This window comes from Coregonus clupeaformis, chromosome 14 (genome assembly GCF_020615455.1).
Source record: "Coregonus clupeaformis isolate EN_2021a chromosome 14, ASM2061545v1, whole genome shotgun sequence".
NCBI classification, from domain to species: domain Eukaryota; kingdom Metazoa; phylum Chordata; class Actinopteri; order Salmoniformes; family Salmonidae; genus Coregonus; species Coregonus clupeaformis.
Genome location: NC_059205.1, coordinates 25,646,409 through 25,667,172, shown reverse-complemented (window position 1 = coordinate 25,667,172; position 20,764 = coordinate 25,646,409). Strand labels below are relative to the sequence as shown.

At 43.6% G+C, this 20,764-nt stretch overlaps 1 protein-coding gene across 2 annotated transcripts in view; it reads left to right on the top strand.

Moving 5' to 3' along the window:
• LOC121581260 (copine-8) overlaps positions 1 to 20,764 on the top strand; it is a 114,236-nt gene that overhangs the window by 22,247 nt on the left and 71,225 nt on the right. For both annotated transcript variants that reach the window (XM_041896769.2, XM_041896768.2), the window contains exons 2-3: positions 11,784 to 11,824; positions 20,570 to 20,616. In XM_041896769.2, coding sequence (XP_041752703.1) covers positions 11,784 to 11,824; positions 20,570 to 20,616 — 88 coding nt within the window. The remainder of the gene's footprint in view (positions 1 to 11,783; positions 11,825 to 20,569; positions 20,617 to 20,764) is intronic.

The window sequence follows — 20,764 nt, the reverse complement described above, 5'->3', positions numbered from 1 at the left end:
TGTATATGTAAAAATGTTGATAAATATTTTGTTGACGGAAAATGTACTTGATACGATTCGGATATGTTGTTGTCTCACCTAGCTATCTTAAGATGAATTCACTAATTGTAAGTCGCTCTGGATAAGAGTGTCTGCTAAATGACTAAAATGTAAATGTAAAAATGAACAATTGCAAAGCATGCTGAACTCCGTCCCGAAACAAGGCCAATAATAATACACACTGTGCTTTGCAGTTCATTTTGGTATGTTCATTTTCACATATACATTTACATTTTGGTCAATTAGCAGACATTCTTATCCAGAGTGACTTACTAAACTAAGGTAGATAAACAACAACATATCACAGTTATAGCAAGAAAAACGTTTTTGTAACCATTACTGTGATGTGGTGCTGTCGGGCCAGCTACTTGCAAATGTTTTTTGGTATTTTAAAATACATGTATTTTAATTAAATAGATGAAAAAATACAAGTATTATGTAGTTTATTTTGATACATTGATCTTTATTGCAATTTGTATCTGTATTTTGTAATTGTATTTAGTCATTTTTGCCCATCCCTGTGTGTGAGTGTGTGTGCTCATGCATGTGTGTGTCCCCTCCCTCTTAGTACTGATTAAATACACCTCACGTCTTGCCAATAAAATAGTTCACGGTCATGTGACCTTTGGACGCTGCATGGTGGGAGATACTGGTGGATGTTCTCTTCAATGACCAGAACCTTAACGATTAACATTTAAGGCATTTGGCATATGATATGTCAGACATTCTGCATCCAAAATGGCAGCCTGTTCCCTATAAAGTGCACTATTTTGACCAAGGCCCATATAATAGACCCCTGAATACATCAATAACCATAATTACATTCACCGCTAGAAAGAGCAGTCAGCAGCACTTGCTCTAAAGAGCTCCTCTCGTCACCCCGCTAAATTGTTCTTTTTGGCCCTGATCTTTCTCGTTGGAAGAGTGTGCCCCTCAACTTAACTCCAGTTCCTTTCACTCCTTTCACTACTGTAAGCACTTTTCGTTTTATTAGCATTTTGCAGGCAAATCGTTTTTTTGCTGTGAATGGCTTTTTGTATGGTTCTAAGATTAAATATTTAGTGTTATCATGCTTGTTTACTTTATCTACACCTAAATATATTATGATTAGTTGAAGGTGTGTTTGTTCTTGGCTGGAACACAACTCTGTACATCAAGTGGGACCTTTGGAGCAGAATTGAGGAGCTCTATCTTAACTCTATAAGGCCAGAGTTTTTTGAATGACAGGTGAAGGTTTGAGTGACAGCTGCAGGTGGTCATGATTCTCTCCTCAGCCTTTTCACTGTTGGAATATTAAAAACAGGAAGTTAGGGGGCTGGGCCTCACAACCTGACTCTGTCAGTCACTGTCACCATGGTTATATCAAGGCTGACAGACTGCTGGAGAAGCAAGTATCCATGTCCACATCTGTTCAACTCGCTCTCCGTCTCTCTCTCTCTCTCTCTCTCTCTCTCTCTCTCTCTCTCTCTCTCTCTCTCTCTCCTTGTGCTAATAAATATGTAGTCATGCGTGTGTGTGTTTGTTCATGTACTCTAATTTCCATATACATACATTTAAAAAGATGTCAAGAACATGCCATCAGATAGAAACGCTACAGTAATGAGTTACAAACATGTCGTAATAAGATTTCATACCGACCCATCATGTCCTCCTCTTAAGTCATACAGAAGGAGAGGGAGAGAAGAGAGGGTTTGAGAGAGAGAGATAAACAGGGGGTATGACACACACACAGCACATCCCAGTGAGTGGGGGACTCTCATGGTCCTAATGTAGTAATCCCCACCCTGGTCACATCTCTCTGGTAGTTAGTATTCCTCTGGGTGGCCCCTCTCTCATCTCTACCCTGGGGAGGCAGACAAACACTCTGCTCTGCTCTTCTCTGCACTGCTTAGGGATCCCCTGGCTCCTGTCTGCCTGCTGCCCTGCCATGCTGCTGCCATACTGCCAGCCCTTACAGCCTTTCCTCTACTGGGCTCTCCTCTCTGCTGGAGGACTGGAACAGTGGAGCAAGGGAAGGGGGAGTGTGAGAGAGGGAGCGAGGGGTAGAGAGGAGGAGGGGAAGAGAGTGGGGAGAGAGAGTTGGAGGAAAGGTCAGAGAGAATCTCAGCGAGAGAAACAGACAGACAGAGATCACCTTCAACCAATCAGAATGGGTTCTCAACAGAACCCATGAATGAAACACTGACACTTCGGTAAATGTGTTATTGTGCCTAGCTAAAATGGAATACATTGATAGATGGTGGTGAGACCTGAGATGGAGAGGGAGGGGGGGACAGGGAAACAGAGTGAAAAGAGAGAGAGCAAGAGACGGAGGCAGAGAGAGGGAGGGAGAGAGAGAGATGTGCATGTAAACTGCCTCTGCCAGTGTGTATAGAAAATGGTAATGACTAGCTGTGTCTCAGAGGAAGGGCTATGCTTCTGTGGCATGTCTCTCATGACCACCACTGTGTTTGCGTGTTGACACAAGAGTGGAGTTGCCTAGTAATGTAGAACATGGCAAGCACAGGTTGAAATATGAATTGTGTGTGTGTGTGTGTGTGTGTGTGTGTGTGAAGGTGAGCGCATGCGTACACACTGCCTAAGCTGTCTCTTTGCTCTCCCAGCCCAGCTTGTCAGTAAAAATTAGGGCAGGTCTCTCCGAGAGAGGCACTGAGAATATACAAGCCACAGAGCTGCTGATGCTCTCTTTCTGTGTGTGTTTGTGCATGCGTGCTTGGGCACACCTTTGTGTGTTTGTGTGTGTGAAAAAGAGGCAGACATGGCGAGAAATAGTGTGTGCACATAAAATGTGTCTGACAAAGAAAGAGGGAGGGGAAAAAGTAGAGAGAGGGGAGATAGACAGACAGAAAGCAGTGGCTAGCTTCTACCTGTGGAGCTGGGCTCAATGACCTGTTGAAAAGCCTCAGCTCATATTAGCATGCTCTGTTGCTCCTGTTCTCTCCAGATGTTGCCAAGCATAATCCTCCTCTGTTGCTCCTGTTCTCTCCAGATGTTGCCAAGCATAATCCTGCTCTGTTGCTCCTGTTCTCTCCAGATGTTGCCAAGCATAATCCTGCTCTGTTGCCACTGTTGCCACGCACAACTCCATGTCAAATAAAATAAAATTTTATTGGCCACATGCGCCGAATACAACAGGTGCAGACATTACAGTGAAATGCTTACTTACAGCCCTTAACCAACAGTGCATTTCTTTTTAACAAAAAATGTAAAAATAAAACAACAAAAAAAAGTGTTGAGAGAAAAAAAGAGCAGAAGTAAAATAAAATAACAGTAGGGAGGCTATATATACAGGGGGGTACCGGTGCAGAGTCAATGTGCGGGGGCACCGGCTAGTTGAGGTAGTTGAAGTAATATGTACATGTGGGTAGAGTTAAAGTGACTATGCATAAATCATTAACAGAGTAGCAGCAGCGTAAAAGGATGGGGTGGGGGGGGCAGTGCAAATAGTCCGGGTAGCCATGATTAGCTGTTCAGGAGTCTTATGGCTTGGGGGTAGAAGCTGTTGAGAAGTCTTTTGGACCTAGACTTGGCACTCCGGTACCGCTTGCCGTGCGGTAGCAGAGAGAACAGTCTATGACTAGGGTGGCTGGAGTCTTTGACAATTTTGAGGGCCTTCCTCTGACACTGCCTGGTATAGAGGTCCTGGATGGCAGGAAGCTTGGCCCCAGTGATGTACTGGGCCGTACGCACTACCCTCTGTAGTGCCTTGCGGTCAGAGGCCAAGCAGTTGCCATACCAGGTGGTAATGCAACCAGTCAGGATGCTCTCGATGGTGCAGCTGTAGAATTTTTTGAGGATCTGAGGACCCATTCCAAATCTTTTCAGTGGGAATAGGCTTTGTCATGCCCTCTTCACGACTGTCTTGGTGTGTTTGGACCATGATAGTTCGTTGGTGATGTGGACACCAAGGAACTTGAAGCTCTCAACCTGTTCCACTACAGCCCCGTCGATGAGAATGGGGGCGTGCTCAGTCCTCTTTTTTTTCCTGTAGTCCACAATCATCTCCTTTGTCTTGGTCACGTTGAGGGAGAGGTTGTTGTCCTGGCACCACACGGCCAGGTCTCTGACCTCCTCCCTATAGGCTGTCTCATCGTTGTCGGTGATCAGGCCTACCACTGTTGTGTCGTCGGCAAACTTAATGATGGTGTTGGAGTCGTGCCTGGCCATGCAGTCATGGGTGAACAGGGAGTACAGGAGGGGACTGAGCACGCACCCCTGGGGGGCCCCGTGTTGAGGATCAGTGTGGCAGATGTGTTGTTACCTACCCTTACCACCTGGGGGCGGCCCGTCAGGAAGTCCAGGATCCAGTTGCAGAGGGAGGTGTTTAGTCCCAGGATCCTTAGCTTAGTGATGAGCTTAGAGGGCACTATGGTGTTGAATGCTGAGCTGTAGTCAATGAATAGCATTCTCACGTAGGTGTTCCTCTTGTCCAGATGGGAAAGGGCAGTGTGGAGTGCAATAGAGATTGCATCATCTGTGGATCTGTTGGGGCGGTATGCAAATTGGAGTGGGTCTAGGGTTTCTGGGATAATGCTGTTGATGTGAGCCATGACCAGCCTTTCAAAGCACTTCATGGCTACAGACGTCAGTGCTACGGGTCGGTAGTCATTTAGGCAGGTTATCTTAGAGTCCTTGGGCACGGGGACTATGGTGGTCTGCTTGAAACATGTTGGTATTACAGACTCGGTCAGGGACAGGTTGAAAATGTCAGTGAAGACACTTGCCAGTTGGTCAGCACATGCTCGGAGTACACGTCCTGGTAATCCGTCTGGCCCTGCGGCCTTGTGAATGTTGACCTGCTTAAAAGTCTTACTCTCATCGGCTACGGAGAGCATTATCACATAGTCATCCGGAACAGCTGGTGCTCTCATGCATGCTTCAGTGTTGCTTGCCTCGAAGCGAGCATAGAAGTGGTTTAGCTCTTCTGGTAGGCTTGTGTCACTGGGCAGCTCGCGGCTGTGCTTCCCTTTGTAGTCTGTAATAGTTTTCAAGCCCTGCCACATCCGACGAGCATCAGAGCCAGTGTAGTACGATTCAATCTTAGTCCTGTATTGACTCTTTGCCTGTTTGATGGTTCGTCGGAGGGCATAGCGGGATTTCTTATAAGCGTCCGGGTTAGAGTCCCGCTCCTTGAAAGCGGCAGCTCTACCCTTTAGCTCAGTGCGGATGTTTCCTGTAATCCATGGCTTCTGGTTGGGGTATGTACGTACGGTCACTGTGGGGGACGACATCATCGATGCACTTATTGATGAAGCCAGTGACTGATGTGGTGTACTCCTCAATGCTGTCTGAAGAATCCCGGAACATGTTCCAGTCTGTGCTAGCAAAACAGTCCTGTAGCTTAGCATCTGCGTCATCTGACCACTTTTTTATTAACCGAGTCACTGGTGCTTCCTGCTTTAGTTTTTGCTTATAAGCAGGAATCAGGAGGATAGAGTTATGGTCAGATTTGCCAAATGGAGGGCGAGGGAGAGCTTTGTATGCGTCTCTGTGTGTGGAGTAAAGGTGGTCCAGAGTTTTTTTTTCCTCTGGTTGCACATTTAACATGCTGGTAGAAATTAGGTAGAACGGATTTAAGTTTCCCTGCATTAAAGTCCCCGGCCACTAGGAGCGCTGCATCTGGATGAGCGTTTTCCTGTTGATTTATGGCCTGATACAACTCATTCAGTGCAATCTTAATGCCAGCATTGGTTTGTGGTGGTAAATAGACAGCTATGAAAAATATAGATGAAAACTCTCTTGGTAAATAGTGTGGTCTACAGCTTATCATAAGATACTCTACCTCAGGCGAGCAAAACCTCGAGACTTCCAGCTGTTGTTTACAAATATACACAGACCGCCACCCCTTGTCTTACCGGAGTCAGCCGTTCTATCCTGCCAATGTAGCGTATAGCCCGCTAGCTGTATGTTATCCATGTCGTTCAGCCACGACTCGGTGAAACATAAGATATTACAGTTTTTAATGTCCCGTTGGTAGGATAACCGTAATCTTAGGTCATCCAATTTGTTCTCCAATGATTGAAGATTGGCTAATAGGATTGATGGGAGCGGCAGTTTACTCGCTCGCCGTCGGATCCTTACAAGGCACCCTGACCTACGTCCACGATATCTCCGTCTCTTCCTTATGCGAATGACGGGGATTTGGGCCTTGTCGGGTGTCTGTATGATATCCTTCGCGGCCGCCTCGTTGAAGAAAAAATCTTTGTCCAATACAAGGTGAGTAATCGCTGTCCTGATATCCAGAAGCTCTTTTTGGTTATAAGAGACGATGGCAGAAACATTATGTACAAAATAAATTACAAATAACGCGGAAAAACACACATAATAGTACAATTGGTTAGAGGGCTGTAAAACGTGAAAGCAACAATGGAAATAGAAAACATATACTATACTTACAGTACATATTAATATAGGATTTCTATGGGTTTATGTGTCTGGTCTGTTATTCTGTAGTATTCCCCTTTGTATTACATACAATCAAATCTAAGAAGAAGGTACACTGCATATATTCACCTATTTGTTTCTGTATCAGGTAGGCAATGTTATGTTGCTAAGATTAGAATCCCAGCACCATGTTCACTACTACAACAGGGAGAAGGAATCTCACAGCTTGAGTGTTTTGTTCTTTGATACTGTAGCTGTATGGAAGCGCAGATGTAATATTCACCACACTTTGAGTTAGAATCGGCACACTGTGTGTGTGTGTGTGTGTGTGTGTGTGTGTGTGTGTGTGTGTTTTGGCAGTCCCGTTTTCTTCCATGGTGGTGACTGTTCTAGTTCAGTGTGATGGTGTATTCTCTGTGGATCCATTATCCAGGCCACACTGGGAAGAGAAAGGGAAGAGTGAGGGAAGAGTGAGGGAAGAGTGAATGAAGAGAGAGGGCTTAGAGAGGGAAGAGAGAGGGAAGAGTGAAGGAAGAGACTGTAACTGTACTGTGTGTGTGACTTCACCATTCCATCAGGTAAAATCTATTTCTTGAGAGGCACAGTAGAGGATGATGGGTAATGTAGGTCAGGGTCCTGGGGGTCTGGCAAATGTTCAGCGGGTTGTCATGGTAATGCTGTCATAACCAAACAGTGGCGATCTGTCATTCGTGAGCCAATCAGAGAGACATGCTTGATATGTTCATTAAATGAAAGGTCTGTACTAACACATCTCATCAGAGAGAGAGAGGGGAGGAGGAGAGAGGCAATGAGAAGAGAGAAGGGGGATACTGTGAAACAGCTCTCGTCTCTTCTCCTCTTTGAAGTGAGCAGAGGGCTGATGTCAAACTTATGTCGTCCTATTGGGAGCTGCTGTCTGTGTGGGATAAATACTCCAACCCAAAAACTGCCAGTCAGTCCGTCCCATGTGTGACTGCCCCAATTGCCCATTGGATGTGGGACGGTTGCTATGGTAACCATTGCCATACCGTTGTTCTTGAGACATTCCTTCACTCGGGCGGACAGAGTTGTGAATATTATATATGAGGACAAAGTACTTTTAAAATGAAGATACAAAGATGGCATACTTTTTGTGATCATGTCAGGAGTGGAGGGAGGGTTAATTCCAGGAAACTAACCCAGCCAGCTCTTCATGGACCAGGGCACATTTTAGGGCTTTTACCCTCTCTGTGGCTTTCAGCTTTCAGCTTCATTCTCCTACTGAGAGAGAGATGGAAAGTGAGATGAGCATGACTCATTCGTTCGATTCCCACGGGGGGCCAGTATGAAAAAATGTATGCACTCACTAACCTTAAGTCGCTTTGGATAAGAGCGTCTGCTAAATGACTAAAAATGTAAATGTCAATGTAAATTCAAATTAGCATCTCAGGTGGAAACCCTAAAACGCGGCCCACCCAGAGGCATGCTGAGCTAGGGCTGTTACAGTGACCGTATTACCGCCACACCGGCAGTCACAAGTTATAACCTCAGTCAAATTCCACATGACCGTTTAGTCACGGTAGCTAGGCTTTTCCAAGCTCTGATGCTGCTGATGGTCATTAGTAGCCTACCAAACTGCCTGGTACTCCGCACTCTATTTTCCCTCTAATCACTCTGACATCAATGCAAATGTAATTAAAAGTCAAATCAAACACTTCATGACAGCCCATGAACTCATGTTGCGCAACATTTCTATAGGCTATGCAATTGCGTGAAAATGTTTTGATGGCCTCTATTAAAAAGAGCAGGATCCCATCAGCTTTCTATAGGCTTACTATATTTATTTCTCAACTTTCCTAATATTAAACACATTGCTTCTCTTTACAACAGGAGTATAACCTACCTGGCTGGCATGAAAATGAACCACAGGAAAAGCGTCCTCCATTTGCTATTTAAGTGCATAGATGACATGTATTTTTCCCCCTGCCCCTGTTCTGAGACAGGTGCATGATAATGGTCCATTCTAAATCAAAACTAATTTCACACATATATTATTTAGTATATGTAAAGACAAGATTAAAACAAGAGTAGTCTGATGGGTGACATTAGCCTATCACTTGTGAATTATGTATTAGGATATCACTTGTGAATGATGCCCAGCGTGTGCAGTAAGGCAAGAAACAGCACATGCCTTTTTTCCCCAACTTTTTCTAATCATAGTCGCACACCCTCATGTAGCCTAGCCCATAGGCCTATATGTTTTGATAAGGTTTGTATCACAACTAAAGTAACCAAATAACTAGCCTAATAGTATATCAACATTTTAAGCTAAATGTTCTAATCTGTTGCATCAGCCTCATTGCTTTTCAAATATTTTCTGATGCAAGTAGTTGTATTAATTTGAGGTCTATCACATCCCACAACTGTCCCAGAGTATGTTTGGAATATTTATTTATCGCACAGAAGGACAAGTTGACCAATAGAATTGATCAACTTTTGTACTATGGGGGATAGTAGATTGACATAGGCTAGTGCTTTTGCTGTTCGTTAGGCCTACTCATCTTGTTGGCTGACAAAAAGTAAATGTGGACAGTTCTTCTAACATCTTCAATATGCACCTCGGAATTCGATAAGAAGGACGCTCGCCGTTGCGTTCCCGATGTGTCTGTCTTCACTTGTAGCCTACTTCGGAGCTGAGATACCTGTGAGAAGGACCCGATCACATTACTGGCATTGGCTAATAAGAATTGCGATATCTGAGAGAGCCATGTGAGTGAGAGGTGCTTCGGAGCACGGCAATTGCCAGCTGGTAGAAGGGAATTATAATTATTATATTCAGCCCAAGGGCACAACGGCCACTTTGGCCGCAAAAGGCATGGATTTTTTTAGGGGACATTACGGCTGCACAAGGGGGATGTGGCCATGAAATTCGAAGCCTGGTGAGATTATTATCAAGTGCTTGTCAAATTGTGAGTGAGAGACTGATGAAGTGTGTGCAGCCTGCACAAGAAACAAAGCAGAGCTCATGCCTTTCAAATGACTTTTTTCAAATCATCATTAGTCGCATCATGCGCCGGTACCCCCCTGTATATATAGCCTCCCTACTGTTATTTTATTTTTCTCAACACTTTTTTGTTGTTTTATTCTACTTTTTTATGAAAAATAAATGCAGTGTTGGTTAAGGGCTGTAATTAAGCATTTCACTGTAATGTCTGCACCTGTTGTATTCGGCGCATGTGGCCAATAAAATTTGATTTGATTTGATAGACTGTATTAAAAATTAAAACATATAGCCCAACATTTGTATCACAACTAAAGTTGCATTTAATTCTAAATTAAGCATGTAGGAGGACCTGTTTCTTTGTTAACCGCTCAACACAGAATAGTCGCATGTGCACACTCCCTCGGAAATATCCTTTCTATTTTATTCAGCTATGTTCAATTGTATTCTTCATACTATAAAATAATGTAAAATAATGTCTATGGAATTCTAAGCAAATCTTGTGTGCTAAATGAACTAGTGTAGCCCACAGCGTAGCCAGATCAGGGCCTAACATAAGGACAACTCTGCTATTCTGTTCTTCTGAAATAGACTACATTTTCTTCATATCATGTTTCTTTAGACTTGTCTAAAATAAATAATGGATTTGTTGTGATGGTGTAGGCTATATTAAATTGATTTATTAGACTTTTTTAAATGTAGATGTTCCAATGGTCTGCATCAGTGGCTTGTAGGCTATGTGTGGAAGCCAGGAGATGCTAAACGTGTTTATGGTAATTAACGGTCAATTACCGTGAGACCGGCAGTTATTTGCTTGACAATCACCGGCTGACAAAATGTCATGACTGACACAGCCCTAATGCTGACGCACGCGCACACACACATGAGGAAACCAGGGGCCATATTACACACACAGCAAGGGCCAGAGCAAAGGGCCAGTCTCAGTGATGTAACCAGCCAACACAGACTGGCTAAAATATTTGTCTCCTGCTATGAGGAATGAAGCCTGGTTTAAACTGCCATCACGACCATGCAGACCATACTATAGCCTCTGCAGCTTTTAGACTCTATCAGACATGGACACACACACACACAGGAATGCATGCACACACACACGCATACACACACTGACAAAGTGAGTGAGTCAATGAGCAACACAGGGAACAGGAAGGCATGGACACAGACAGATCAGTGTTCCCTCCTGTCCTACAGCAGTCCAAAGCCTCTGCTGATCCCTAGGCTTTAACGGGCCAGCATTTCCTGACATTTCATCACCTTTTTACAGCTCAGTAAGTGTCAGGGATAGTTCAATGGGACAGGAACCAGCAGGTCAGGAGGAGTGAAGGGTAGTTATCTCTCCCTGCAGAACCATTAGCCTTTCCAATCCATGGCAGAGGAGTCACTTACTGTATCTCATCTCTCGTTCCCTCACTCCATCCATCCATCCCTCCATCCCTTTATCCAATCCTGATCTTATAGGATGAATGGATGTGTGTCGGAATCACTCCAGCAAATTCACTAAAGAACAGCTCAATTATATTAGAGGTAACTGTATTCCCCAAATCCCCTGCTTTAAATTAGCCATAATCTTCCCAGCCCTATTTATTTGATGAATATTCTCCAACCCCCAGAGTGAAGTATAAATGCTTTTAAAGGCGGGGTGGGGGTTATTTTGTTTGTAAATGAGTCATTGATTCCGGTGGGGTTTGAAGGGGTTCATGGGTTGTGCGCTAGGGAGGGGCTTAGGGGTAGTTTTCTGTTTTAATGTCAATTAATAGTTGAATTGACTGATTCTCTAGGGGTTGGGACTAGGGGGTTGGAAGGCGGCCCCATTCCAAGGGAGGTGCGCAGGAGGTGTTTTTGATCACTGATGAATCCTTTATTATAAACCCCCTCCTGAGTATCATGATATGGAAGGTGTTACTGATTATAACGGATGGGGCTTTTAAACAGCACTGTCAGTGTGCATTTCATGGCCGCCTCGCTCTCTTACATTTATCTTTCTCTCTCTGGTAATTAGCCTGAGAAGACGAGACCAGCTCCGCTCTAACGGCTGCTACAGCAAACCCTCGTTTACAGGCCTCATCTCCTAGCCAATCAGAGCATGACGCTCATGTCTCTCTTCCCAAATGGCACCCTATTGACCAGAGCCCATTGGGCTCTGGTGAAAAGTAGTGCACTATTAGGGAATAGGGTGCCATTTGAGACGCAATCCTGTCTGTTACGCTTGTATCCTGTATCTATCCCCGACGGTGTTCCCTGCCTTAACTAACGAGGGCCTTAATGAGCCAATCAGCGTCTCGTTGTGTTTAACAAAGAAACATGGTGTCAGTTTGACTTATTCACACCTCGCTCCCTCCTGTTTGTTTTCTCTTCACAGAAATCTGCTGGACATGGATACCTTCTCCAAGTCAGATCCAAGTAAGATCACTATTTGTTCCACAATTTCACTGTAATATCTGTTCCATATACATTTTTCTGTATAATTAGTATGTGTGTGATTGTGCCTGGGGGCTTCCTGAAGCTCTGCTCTCCTGATTAGCCAAAACATCTCCGACAAGCTTTCTATCCTGTTCAGCAGGATTGGGGTCAATTCTTTTTCAATTCCAGTCAATTCAGAAAGTTTACCAAATTCCAATAACAATTCAAATTCTTCCTCCTTGAAAAGCTATGAAGAGAATTTGAATTTTAGTGTACTTCCTGAATTGACTGGAATTGAAATGGAATTGACCACAACCCTGCTGTTCAATCATTTAACCCATCCTCACACTCCCTATTCAACCTCCTCTCTCTGTCTGGGCCCGGTTTCCCAAAAGCATCGTTAGAACCTTCGTATGAGCATTGGTAGCCCTTCACACTAGTACCCATATACAGGTTGAAAATGGCAGATTTGGGCATTGATAAGCCCCTAAATTGGAACGATGTGGCTGTACAGTAAAATGCAAAAAATGACGTCAAAACTCGGGCTTTGCGCTGTATGAGTTTTGACTGATAGCCGTTCTGAACTTGAGCACTGAACGCAACAAAAACTTGCCCCCATCCCTCCTGTTAATTGGGCAACTTTCGCACATTTTTTGTTGTCTGGGTGAGGGAAATGCTGTACATTAAGAGAACTTGATGCATTTTGAAAGACGTTGAGGATTATAATAAATACCACTTGGATGTCAAACAAGCAAGCCAAACACCTGTGAGTCCAGATGTGCACTTCACATTTCCATATCATAAAACTCGTGTCATATACAGTGTCAACATTTATGATCACTATGTTTGATATACAGTTACAAGATAACATGGCGTCATACCCTGGGTAGTTCTGAACAGAATAAGCCTATGTTTGTCTGTTGTGAAGAAAATTAGCTGCGTAACAAGCAACTGAATACACGCATGACTCCTTTCTATGCGTACCAAAATTATTATATTTTTTCTCTGAATTGCCCTGTCAAAGTCTAAGAGCCTATTTATGCTTGATCCAAAAATTGATCCGCAATTGCGGAGCCTCTGGAGGCACGCAGAGGCCAAATTGAGCTCCGTACCGCATCGCCGTCCACCTCTCAAATTTTGTAACAATGGCGAGGGCTCTGTATATCTCCGCATTGACATGATTGGTTGATGTTAGGTGAGGGCGGGAGGTCCTGTATAAACACAAACTCACTTTCTTGACAACTTCCTTCACAACAGCTCTGTGCTGATTCTGCGAAGTGCAATAAGTATAAATGCCCTGACTTCTGCAGAGGCCATATCATCGTAAATGCTGCACGGCCAATGCAGATGTCGGATTGACCATGCAGTGCCTTTAACTCTGTAAGATCATATTTTATAACTTAGCTAGTCATTTTGGCAATAGAACAAGCTTTTAAATGATGCCCACCTGACCCAGATTGCGATTTATAATGGGCAGTTTTTGTGTGATGGCTGGGATGCAGGGTTGTGTTCCAAACAAAACAAATTTTTCAGGAATATTCTTATAATCTTACTGAATGTATCCAGTGTATTTTCAGATTTCATTACCAACAAATGTGGTGAAAAGTACAATACATGTAAAATGCACATGAAATCAACAGTGTAATATTTGGATTCAGTCTTGTGTCAGGTGAACTGTTGGGTTCTCAACTTTGGTCTAATAATTTTCCCATAATCTCCAAATTGTTCCCTTTCAATTATTACCATGCTTATGCATATGCATGTCATATTTCTTCTTTAAGAAACCTTTAAATGTAGCCCTATCCATGTAGGCCAATTCCCACTCATGTAAAAAGTTAAATCTCAAAGCTGTTTCCAAAAACTTTAAAATGCTTGTTATTTACTGACTGCTTCAGACCACTCGAAGAACAGCTAAGTGCACTGTTGTATGCTATTTTGCCCTTCCGCGTCACTTTATACACAGACGATCTCTGCTAAACATAGAATCAAGATGTTTATCTGTCTCTCTCTGACCGCTGATAACTTCAGAACGAAATCGAATACAAAGTTGCCAATGTCTTTCCAATTGTTACACAAGCTAAGGATAAAAAGTCTGCTTCAAATGAAACTGAGGTTGACTGCATTAAACGATTAATATAGTAGGCCTATAGGCTACAAACATAGGCCTACATACACTGAGTGCACAAAACATTAAGAACACCTTCCTAATATTGAGTTGCACCCCCTTTTGCCCTGAAAACAGCCTCAATTTGTTGGGGCATAGACTCTACAATGTTCCACAGAAATACTGGCCCATGTTCACTCCAATGCTTCCCACGGTTGTGTCAAGTTGGCTGAATGTCCTTTGGGTGGTGGACCATTCTTGATACACATGGTAAACTGTTGAGCGTGAAAAATCCAGCAGCATTGCAGTTCTTGACACACTCAAACCGGTGCGCCTGGCATCTACTACCATACCCCGTTCAAAGGCACTTCAATATTTTGTCTTGCCCATTCACCCTCTGAATGGCACACACACAATGCATGTCTCAATTGTTTCAAAGCTTTAAAATCCTTCTTTAACCTGTCTGCTCCCCTTCATCTACACTGATTGAAGTGGATTTATCAAGTGACATCAATAACGGATCATAGCTTTAACCTGGATTCACCTGGTCAGTCTATGTCATGGAAAGAGCAGATGTTCCTATTTTGCTAATTTTACGGCTATAGTGTCTGTAATTCTTGCCTCAATATATTTCATGATGTGTAACAACGTGCACATTATAAGCCACGTCCATATTTGCAGCCATAGGTGATAATATCTCTCTAGGAGCTGATACGTCGTCAGTATTGTGAAATAATGATAATGTTAAGGTAAAATTTGAATGGGGAAAGCTGATCAGAGAGCAACGCTGCCTTTATTTTCGACCCTATCACTATCGACCCTATCACATGCTCCAACGACGCACTTAGTGAACGTACTCTCTGCATAGTATTTTCTCTTTGGTGTGTTCGGCATTGTAGGAACGATGCATCGTTAAAACACTCCTAAGCCTAAATTCCTTCGGTATCGGGAAACCGGGCCCTGGTCTGTAGTCTTTCCCCTCTCCTGTTGGTTTGGAACTAAATGTCTACCTACCTGTAATATCCCATGATCCTGAACTGCTCCCTGCTAGAGAAGACTCTTAGGATGTGTCCGAGTATTTCGGATGGAGCCATTGCCTTTTCAATGGTAGTCATCTGTTGCCGGATGAATGACATTGACAACGGAGATGATTTTCTTACAAAAACACACACAAACAATCCGTCTTATGTTGGATGCAACTCGTATACGTTAGTATGCCATACAACATGGATTACACATAAAGGTGTGAGTCACTCCCTACTTATTTTACATGTTTATTTATTTTGACAGTAATTGTGTGAAGAGGACCTGAGGGCCAAATGACTAATCTGAATATATATATATATATATATATATATATATATATATATATATATATTCAGTAGGCGTGATTTGTTGTGCTTGGTTTTCCCTGCGGTTTAATTGAGAAGATCAGCACACAGACTGCATTAAAGCTAAGCTAAGGCACGACTCCAACACCATCATTAAGTTTGCCGACGACACAACAGTGGTAGGCCTGATCACCGACAACGATGAGACAGCCTATAGGGAGGGAGGTCAGAGATCTGGCCGTGTGGTGCCAGGACAACAACCTCTCCCTCAACGTGACCAAGACAAAGGAGATGATTGTGGACTACAGGAAAAAAAAGAGGACTGAGCACGCCCCCATTCTCATCGACGGGGCTGTAGTGGAACAGGTTGAGAGCTTCAAGTTCCTTGGTGTCCACATCACCAACGAACTATCATGGTCCAAACACACCAAGACAGTCGTGAAGAGGGCACGACAAAGCCTATTCCCCCCTCAGGAGACTAAAAAGATTTGGCATGGGTCCTCAGATCCTCAAAAATTCTACAGCTGCACCATCGAGAGCATCCTGACTGGTTGCATCACCGCCTGGTATGGCAACTGCTTGGCCTCTGACCGCAAGGCACTACAGAGGGTAGTGCGTACGGCCCAGTACATCACTGGGGCAAAGCTCCCTGCCATCCAGGACCTCTATACCAGGCGGTGTCAGAGGAAGGCCCTCAAAATTGTCAAAGACTCCAGCCACCCTAGTCATAGACTGTTCTCTCTGCTACCGCACGGCAAGCGGTACCGGAGTGCCAAGTCTAGGTCCAAAAGACTTCTCAACAGCTTCTACCCCCAAGCCATAAGACTCCTGAACAGCTAATCATGGCTACCCGGACTATTTGCACTGCCCCCCACCCCATCCTTTTTACGCTGCTGCTACTCTGTTAAGTATTTATGCATAGTCACTTTAACTCTACCCACATGTACATATTACCTCAACTACCTCAACTAGCCGGTGCCCCCGCACATTGACTCTGCAACGGTACCCCCCTGTATATATAGCCTCCCTACTGTCACTTTATTTTACTGTATATATAGCCTCCCTACTGTCACTTTATTTTACTTCTGCTCTTTTTTTCTCAACACTTTTTTTGTTGTTGTTTTATTCTTACTTTTTTTGTTTAAAATAAATGCACTGTTGGTTAAGGGCTGTAAGTAAGCATTTCACTGTAATGTCTGCACCTGTTGTATTCGGCGCATGTGACCAATAAAATTTGATTTGATTTGATTTTTTGAGACATGAGTGTTTCTGCTCTTGATAGTTTCATCGTTTGCATTAGTTTAACTTTGAAATATCTCAACTCCATCTCCACCATACCTAGGCCCCTCCTTCCATTACTCCATCCTTAGCTTCTCCTTTATTTGAGTTTGAGTTTATTTTTATTTTTACAGGGACAGTGGACATTAACCAACATTTCATTAAAAGTGCTGGTTTTGTTCAGAAGTCTGATTGTCCTTTAGCCATGTCTTTGTTTTTTGTGAAGGTGTGATAGGTGGTGCAGTTGTGTGTGTCTGATGGCAGTGTGTTCCAGACATGGGAAGCTCTCACAGAAAAAGCAGATTGACTAAAGGTCAACCCAGTGTTTCCTTAATGGTTTGGATTATCTGGAGGGTCACGTGAAACACGTGAAAATTAATAAGGCTTTGGGAAAACCATGCTCCTTGAATGTTATTAAAATCAGTGTGAGGTTATGGATGTCAAATCAAATCAAATGTTATTGGTCGAATACAACCGGCGTAGACTTTACAGTGAAACGCTTACTTACGAGCTGTTCGCAACAATACAGTTAAAATAAAAAATATTTGCTATATACTGTAAAAAAGGAAATGGTAACACAATAGAAACAATAACAAGGAGTACCAAGTCTATGTGCAGGGGTAAGAGCTAGTTGAGGTAATTGAGGTACAGTGAGGGAAAAAAGTATTTGATCCCCTGCTGATTTTGTACGTTTGCCCACTGACAAAGAAATTATCAGTCTATAATTTTAATGGTAGGTTTATTTGAACAGTGAGAGACAGAATAACAAAACAAAAATCTAGAAAAACGCATGTCAAAAATGTTATAAATTGATTTGCATTTTAATGAGGGAAATAAGTATTTGACCCCCTCTCAATCGGAAAGATTTCTAGCTCCCAGGTGTCTTTTATACAGGTAACGAGCTGAGATTAGGAGTACGCTCTTAAAGGGAGTGCTCCTAATCTCAGTTTGTTACCTGTATAAAAGACACCTGTCCACAGAAGCGATCAATCAATCAGATTCCAAACTCTCCACCATGGCCAAGACCAAAGAACTCTCCAAGGATATCAGGGACAAGATTGTAGACCTACACAAGGCTGGAATGGGCTACAAGACCATCGCCAAGCAGCTTGGTGAGAAGGTGACAACAGTTGGTGAGATTATTCGCAAATGGAAGAAACATAAAATAACTGTCAATCTCCCTCGGCCTGGGGCTCCATGCAAGATCTCACCTCGTGGAGTTGCAATGATCATGAGAACGGTGAGGAATCAGCCCAGAACTACACGGGAGGATCTTGTCAATGATCTCAAGGCAGCTGGGACCATAGTCACCAAGAAAACAATTGGTAACACACTACGCCGTGAAGGACTGAAATCCTGCAGCGCCCGCAAGGTCCCCTTGCTCAAGAAAGCACATATACATGCCCGTCTGAAGTTTGCCAATGAACATCTGAATGATTCAGAGGAGAACTGGGTAAAAGTGTTGTGGTCAGATGAGACCAAAATTGAGCTCTTTGGCATCAACTCAACTCGCCGTGTTTGGAGGAGGAGGAATGCTCCCTATGACCCCAAGAACACCATCCCCACCGTCAAACATGGAGGTGGAAACATTATGCTTTGGGGGTGTTTTTCTGCTAAGGGGACAGGACAACTTCACTGCATCAAAGGGACGATGGACGGGGCCATGTACCGTCAAATCTTGGGTGAGAACCTCCTTCCCTCAGCCAGGGCATTGAAAATGGGTAATGGATGGGTATTCCAGCATGACAATGACCCAAAACACACGGTCAAGGCAACAAAGGAGTGGCTCAAGAAGAAGCACATTAAGGTCCTGGAGTGGCCTAGCCAGTCTCCAGACCTTAATCCCATAGAAAATCTGTGGAGGGAGCTGAAGGTTCGAGTTGCCAAACGTCAGGCTCGAAACCTTAATGACTTGGAGAAGATCTGCAAAGAGGAGTGGGACAAAATACCTCCTGAGATGTGTGCAAACCTGGTGGCCAACTACAAGAAACGTCTGACCTCTGATTGCCAACAAGGGTTTTGCCACCAAGTACTAAGTCATGTTTTGCAGAGGGGTCAAATACTTATTTCCCTCATTAAAATGCAAATCAATGTAGAACATTTTTGACATGCGTTTTTCTGGATTTTTGTTGTTGTTATCCTGTCTCTCACTGTTCAAATAAACCTACCATTAAAATTATAGACTGATCATTTCTTTGTCAGTGGGCAAACGTACAAAATCAGCAGGGGATCAAATACTTTTTTCCCTCGCTGTAGGTAGGGGTCAAATTGACTAGGCAATCAGGATATAATAAACGGAGTAGCAGCAGCGTATGTGAAGTGTGTGCGGCCTCAATGTGCGTGTGTGTGTGTGTGTTTGAGTGTCAGTGTAGTATGTGTGAGTGCGTGGGGAGAGTCATGTGAGTGTATAGAGCCAGTGCAGGAGAGTTAGTGCAAAAAAAATGTACGTATGGATCAGTGGAGGCTGCTGAGGGGAGGAGGACTCATAATAATGGCTGTAATGGAGTCAATGGAGTGGTATCAACCACATCAAAGATGTGGTTTCCATGTGGTTGATACCACTCCATTCCAGCCATTATTATGAGCCATCCTACCCTCAGCAGCCTCCACTAGTATGTATGTATGTATGTTTATGTTATTATGTAATCATTTACTGATGAATCACTGGGCTGTGTATTAATCAGTAATGTGGTTAATGGTTCTGTATTGTTGTGGCATTGTTGCCTTCTCTCTCTCTCTCCATCTTACTCTCTTTCTCTTTCTTTCTCTCTCTCTGGTTGGAATGCCTCACACATGCTCTTCATCTTTCTGTTTTTCTTTTCTTTCAGGCCTTTTGTCTGCTTTTCTGCCTGTCTTGACATTCTTGTATTCCAGTAGCCTTGCATGAATTTCTGTAAGTTTTTTTTCTTCTGTTCTTTCTTTCTTTCTTTCTTCCTTTCTTTCTTTGGGTCTCATGACGTGAGCACAACACACACACACACACACACATACAAATTCCTGTACTTGATATCAGTGTGCGTCAAACTTGTCATCAACATTGTTGTGGTGCTGATCTCAATTCAGCATCCCTAAATTCTGTCTCTGAGTCTCGCCCCCTCTCCCCTCCTCCTCAACTCCAGCCCAAAATAGAAACAGGGCGTCTTCCTTCATCTCACGCCTCGCTAGTCAATCAGAGTGACTCCACTCATATGTCATGGGTCATATTCTCAAGGCAGATTTATTCATATTCATGTATGGGATCTGTGGCAAATAATAGGGAGAAGGAGGCTATGTGACTATTGATAGGCTTATGATGATGAGCCAGGACCAGGGCCACATACATTCATGTAAGGAGGCACTTGTGCTGAGTGGCCATCTTAATCATGCTGAGTGCTGCTGCTCAAGTCTTCCAGAATTAAGCTGCTTCAGTGGGCAGCGAGAGGGGCCAGGCAAGGCCAGGGGACAGGGGAGGGATAGGGGGACAGAGGGACAACTCTATAGCCTTTTCTTCTCAGGTCTCAGATGAGACTTACTGTGGGGAGAGTAGGGGTCGTATATCTCTCTTTGGGTGAGCCTTTGAAAATGAAGGTAGAGAAGGAGAGATCCAGAGAGATAGTGGGAGTGTGGCAGAGATACAAGAGCGAGGGGAGAGCGAGAGACGCGGAGAGAGTGAGTGTGAGAGAGATGTCAGAGATGTCGGGACAAAGGCTGCTCTTATGTTCGCTACATTCCTCTCTTCCCTCTCTCTGTAAGAGGCATATGAACAGAGGCTAATTGGCTTCAGCTCTCCTCTGGGCTGCTGAGTAAGTGATTGTGTGTGTGTGTGTGTGTGCCACTACCTTAACAGGAGCTTATTATGCTGTGCCTTCTCAAAGCCTACTGAAATAAGTACACCATGAATGACCTAAGTTTTTTCCCACTACAGCATTATACTGTTGTCGATTTAAAACATTCCTCCTCTGTTTGTAACCCTGTAATGCATTTTCCTCACAAAAGGAAATGCATGGTCCCCTGTTTAACATGCTTCTTCTGTGTATCTCCCTCTTCATCTAGTATGCGTTCTGTACACACAAGGCATCGGCAATAAGGAGTGGAGAGAGGTAAGTCCCCTTCAGTTAGCCTACACAGTACACCAGAGACTGAATTGAGAAGGCCTGATATTCAACATGATCTTTGGCACTCAAACATCAATATTTATACAAGTAAATGATTAAATGAATCCTCAACCCAATCATAACTCAGTTAGAT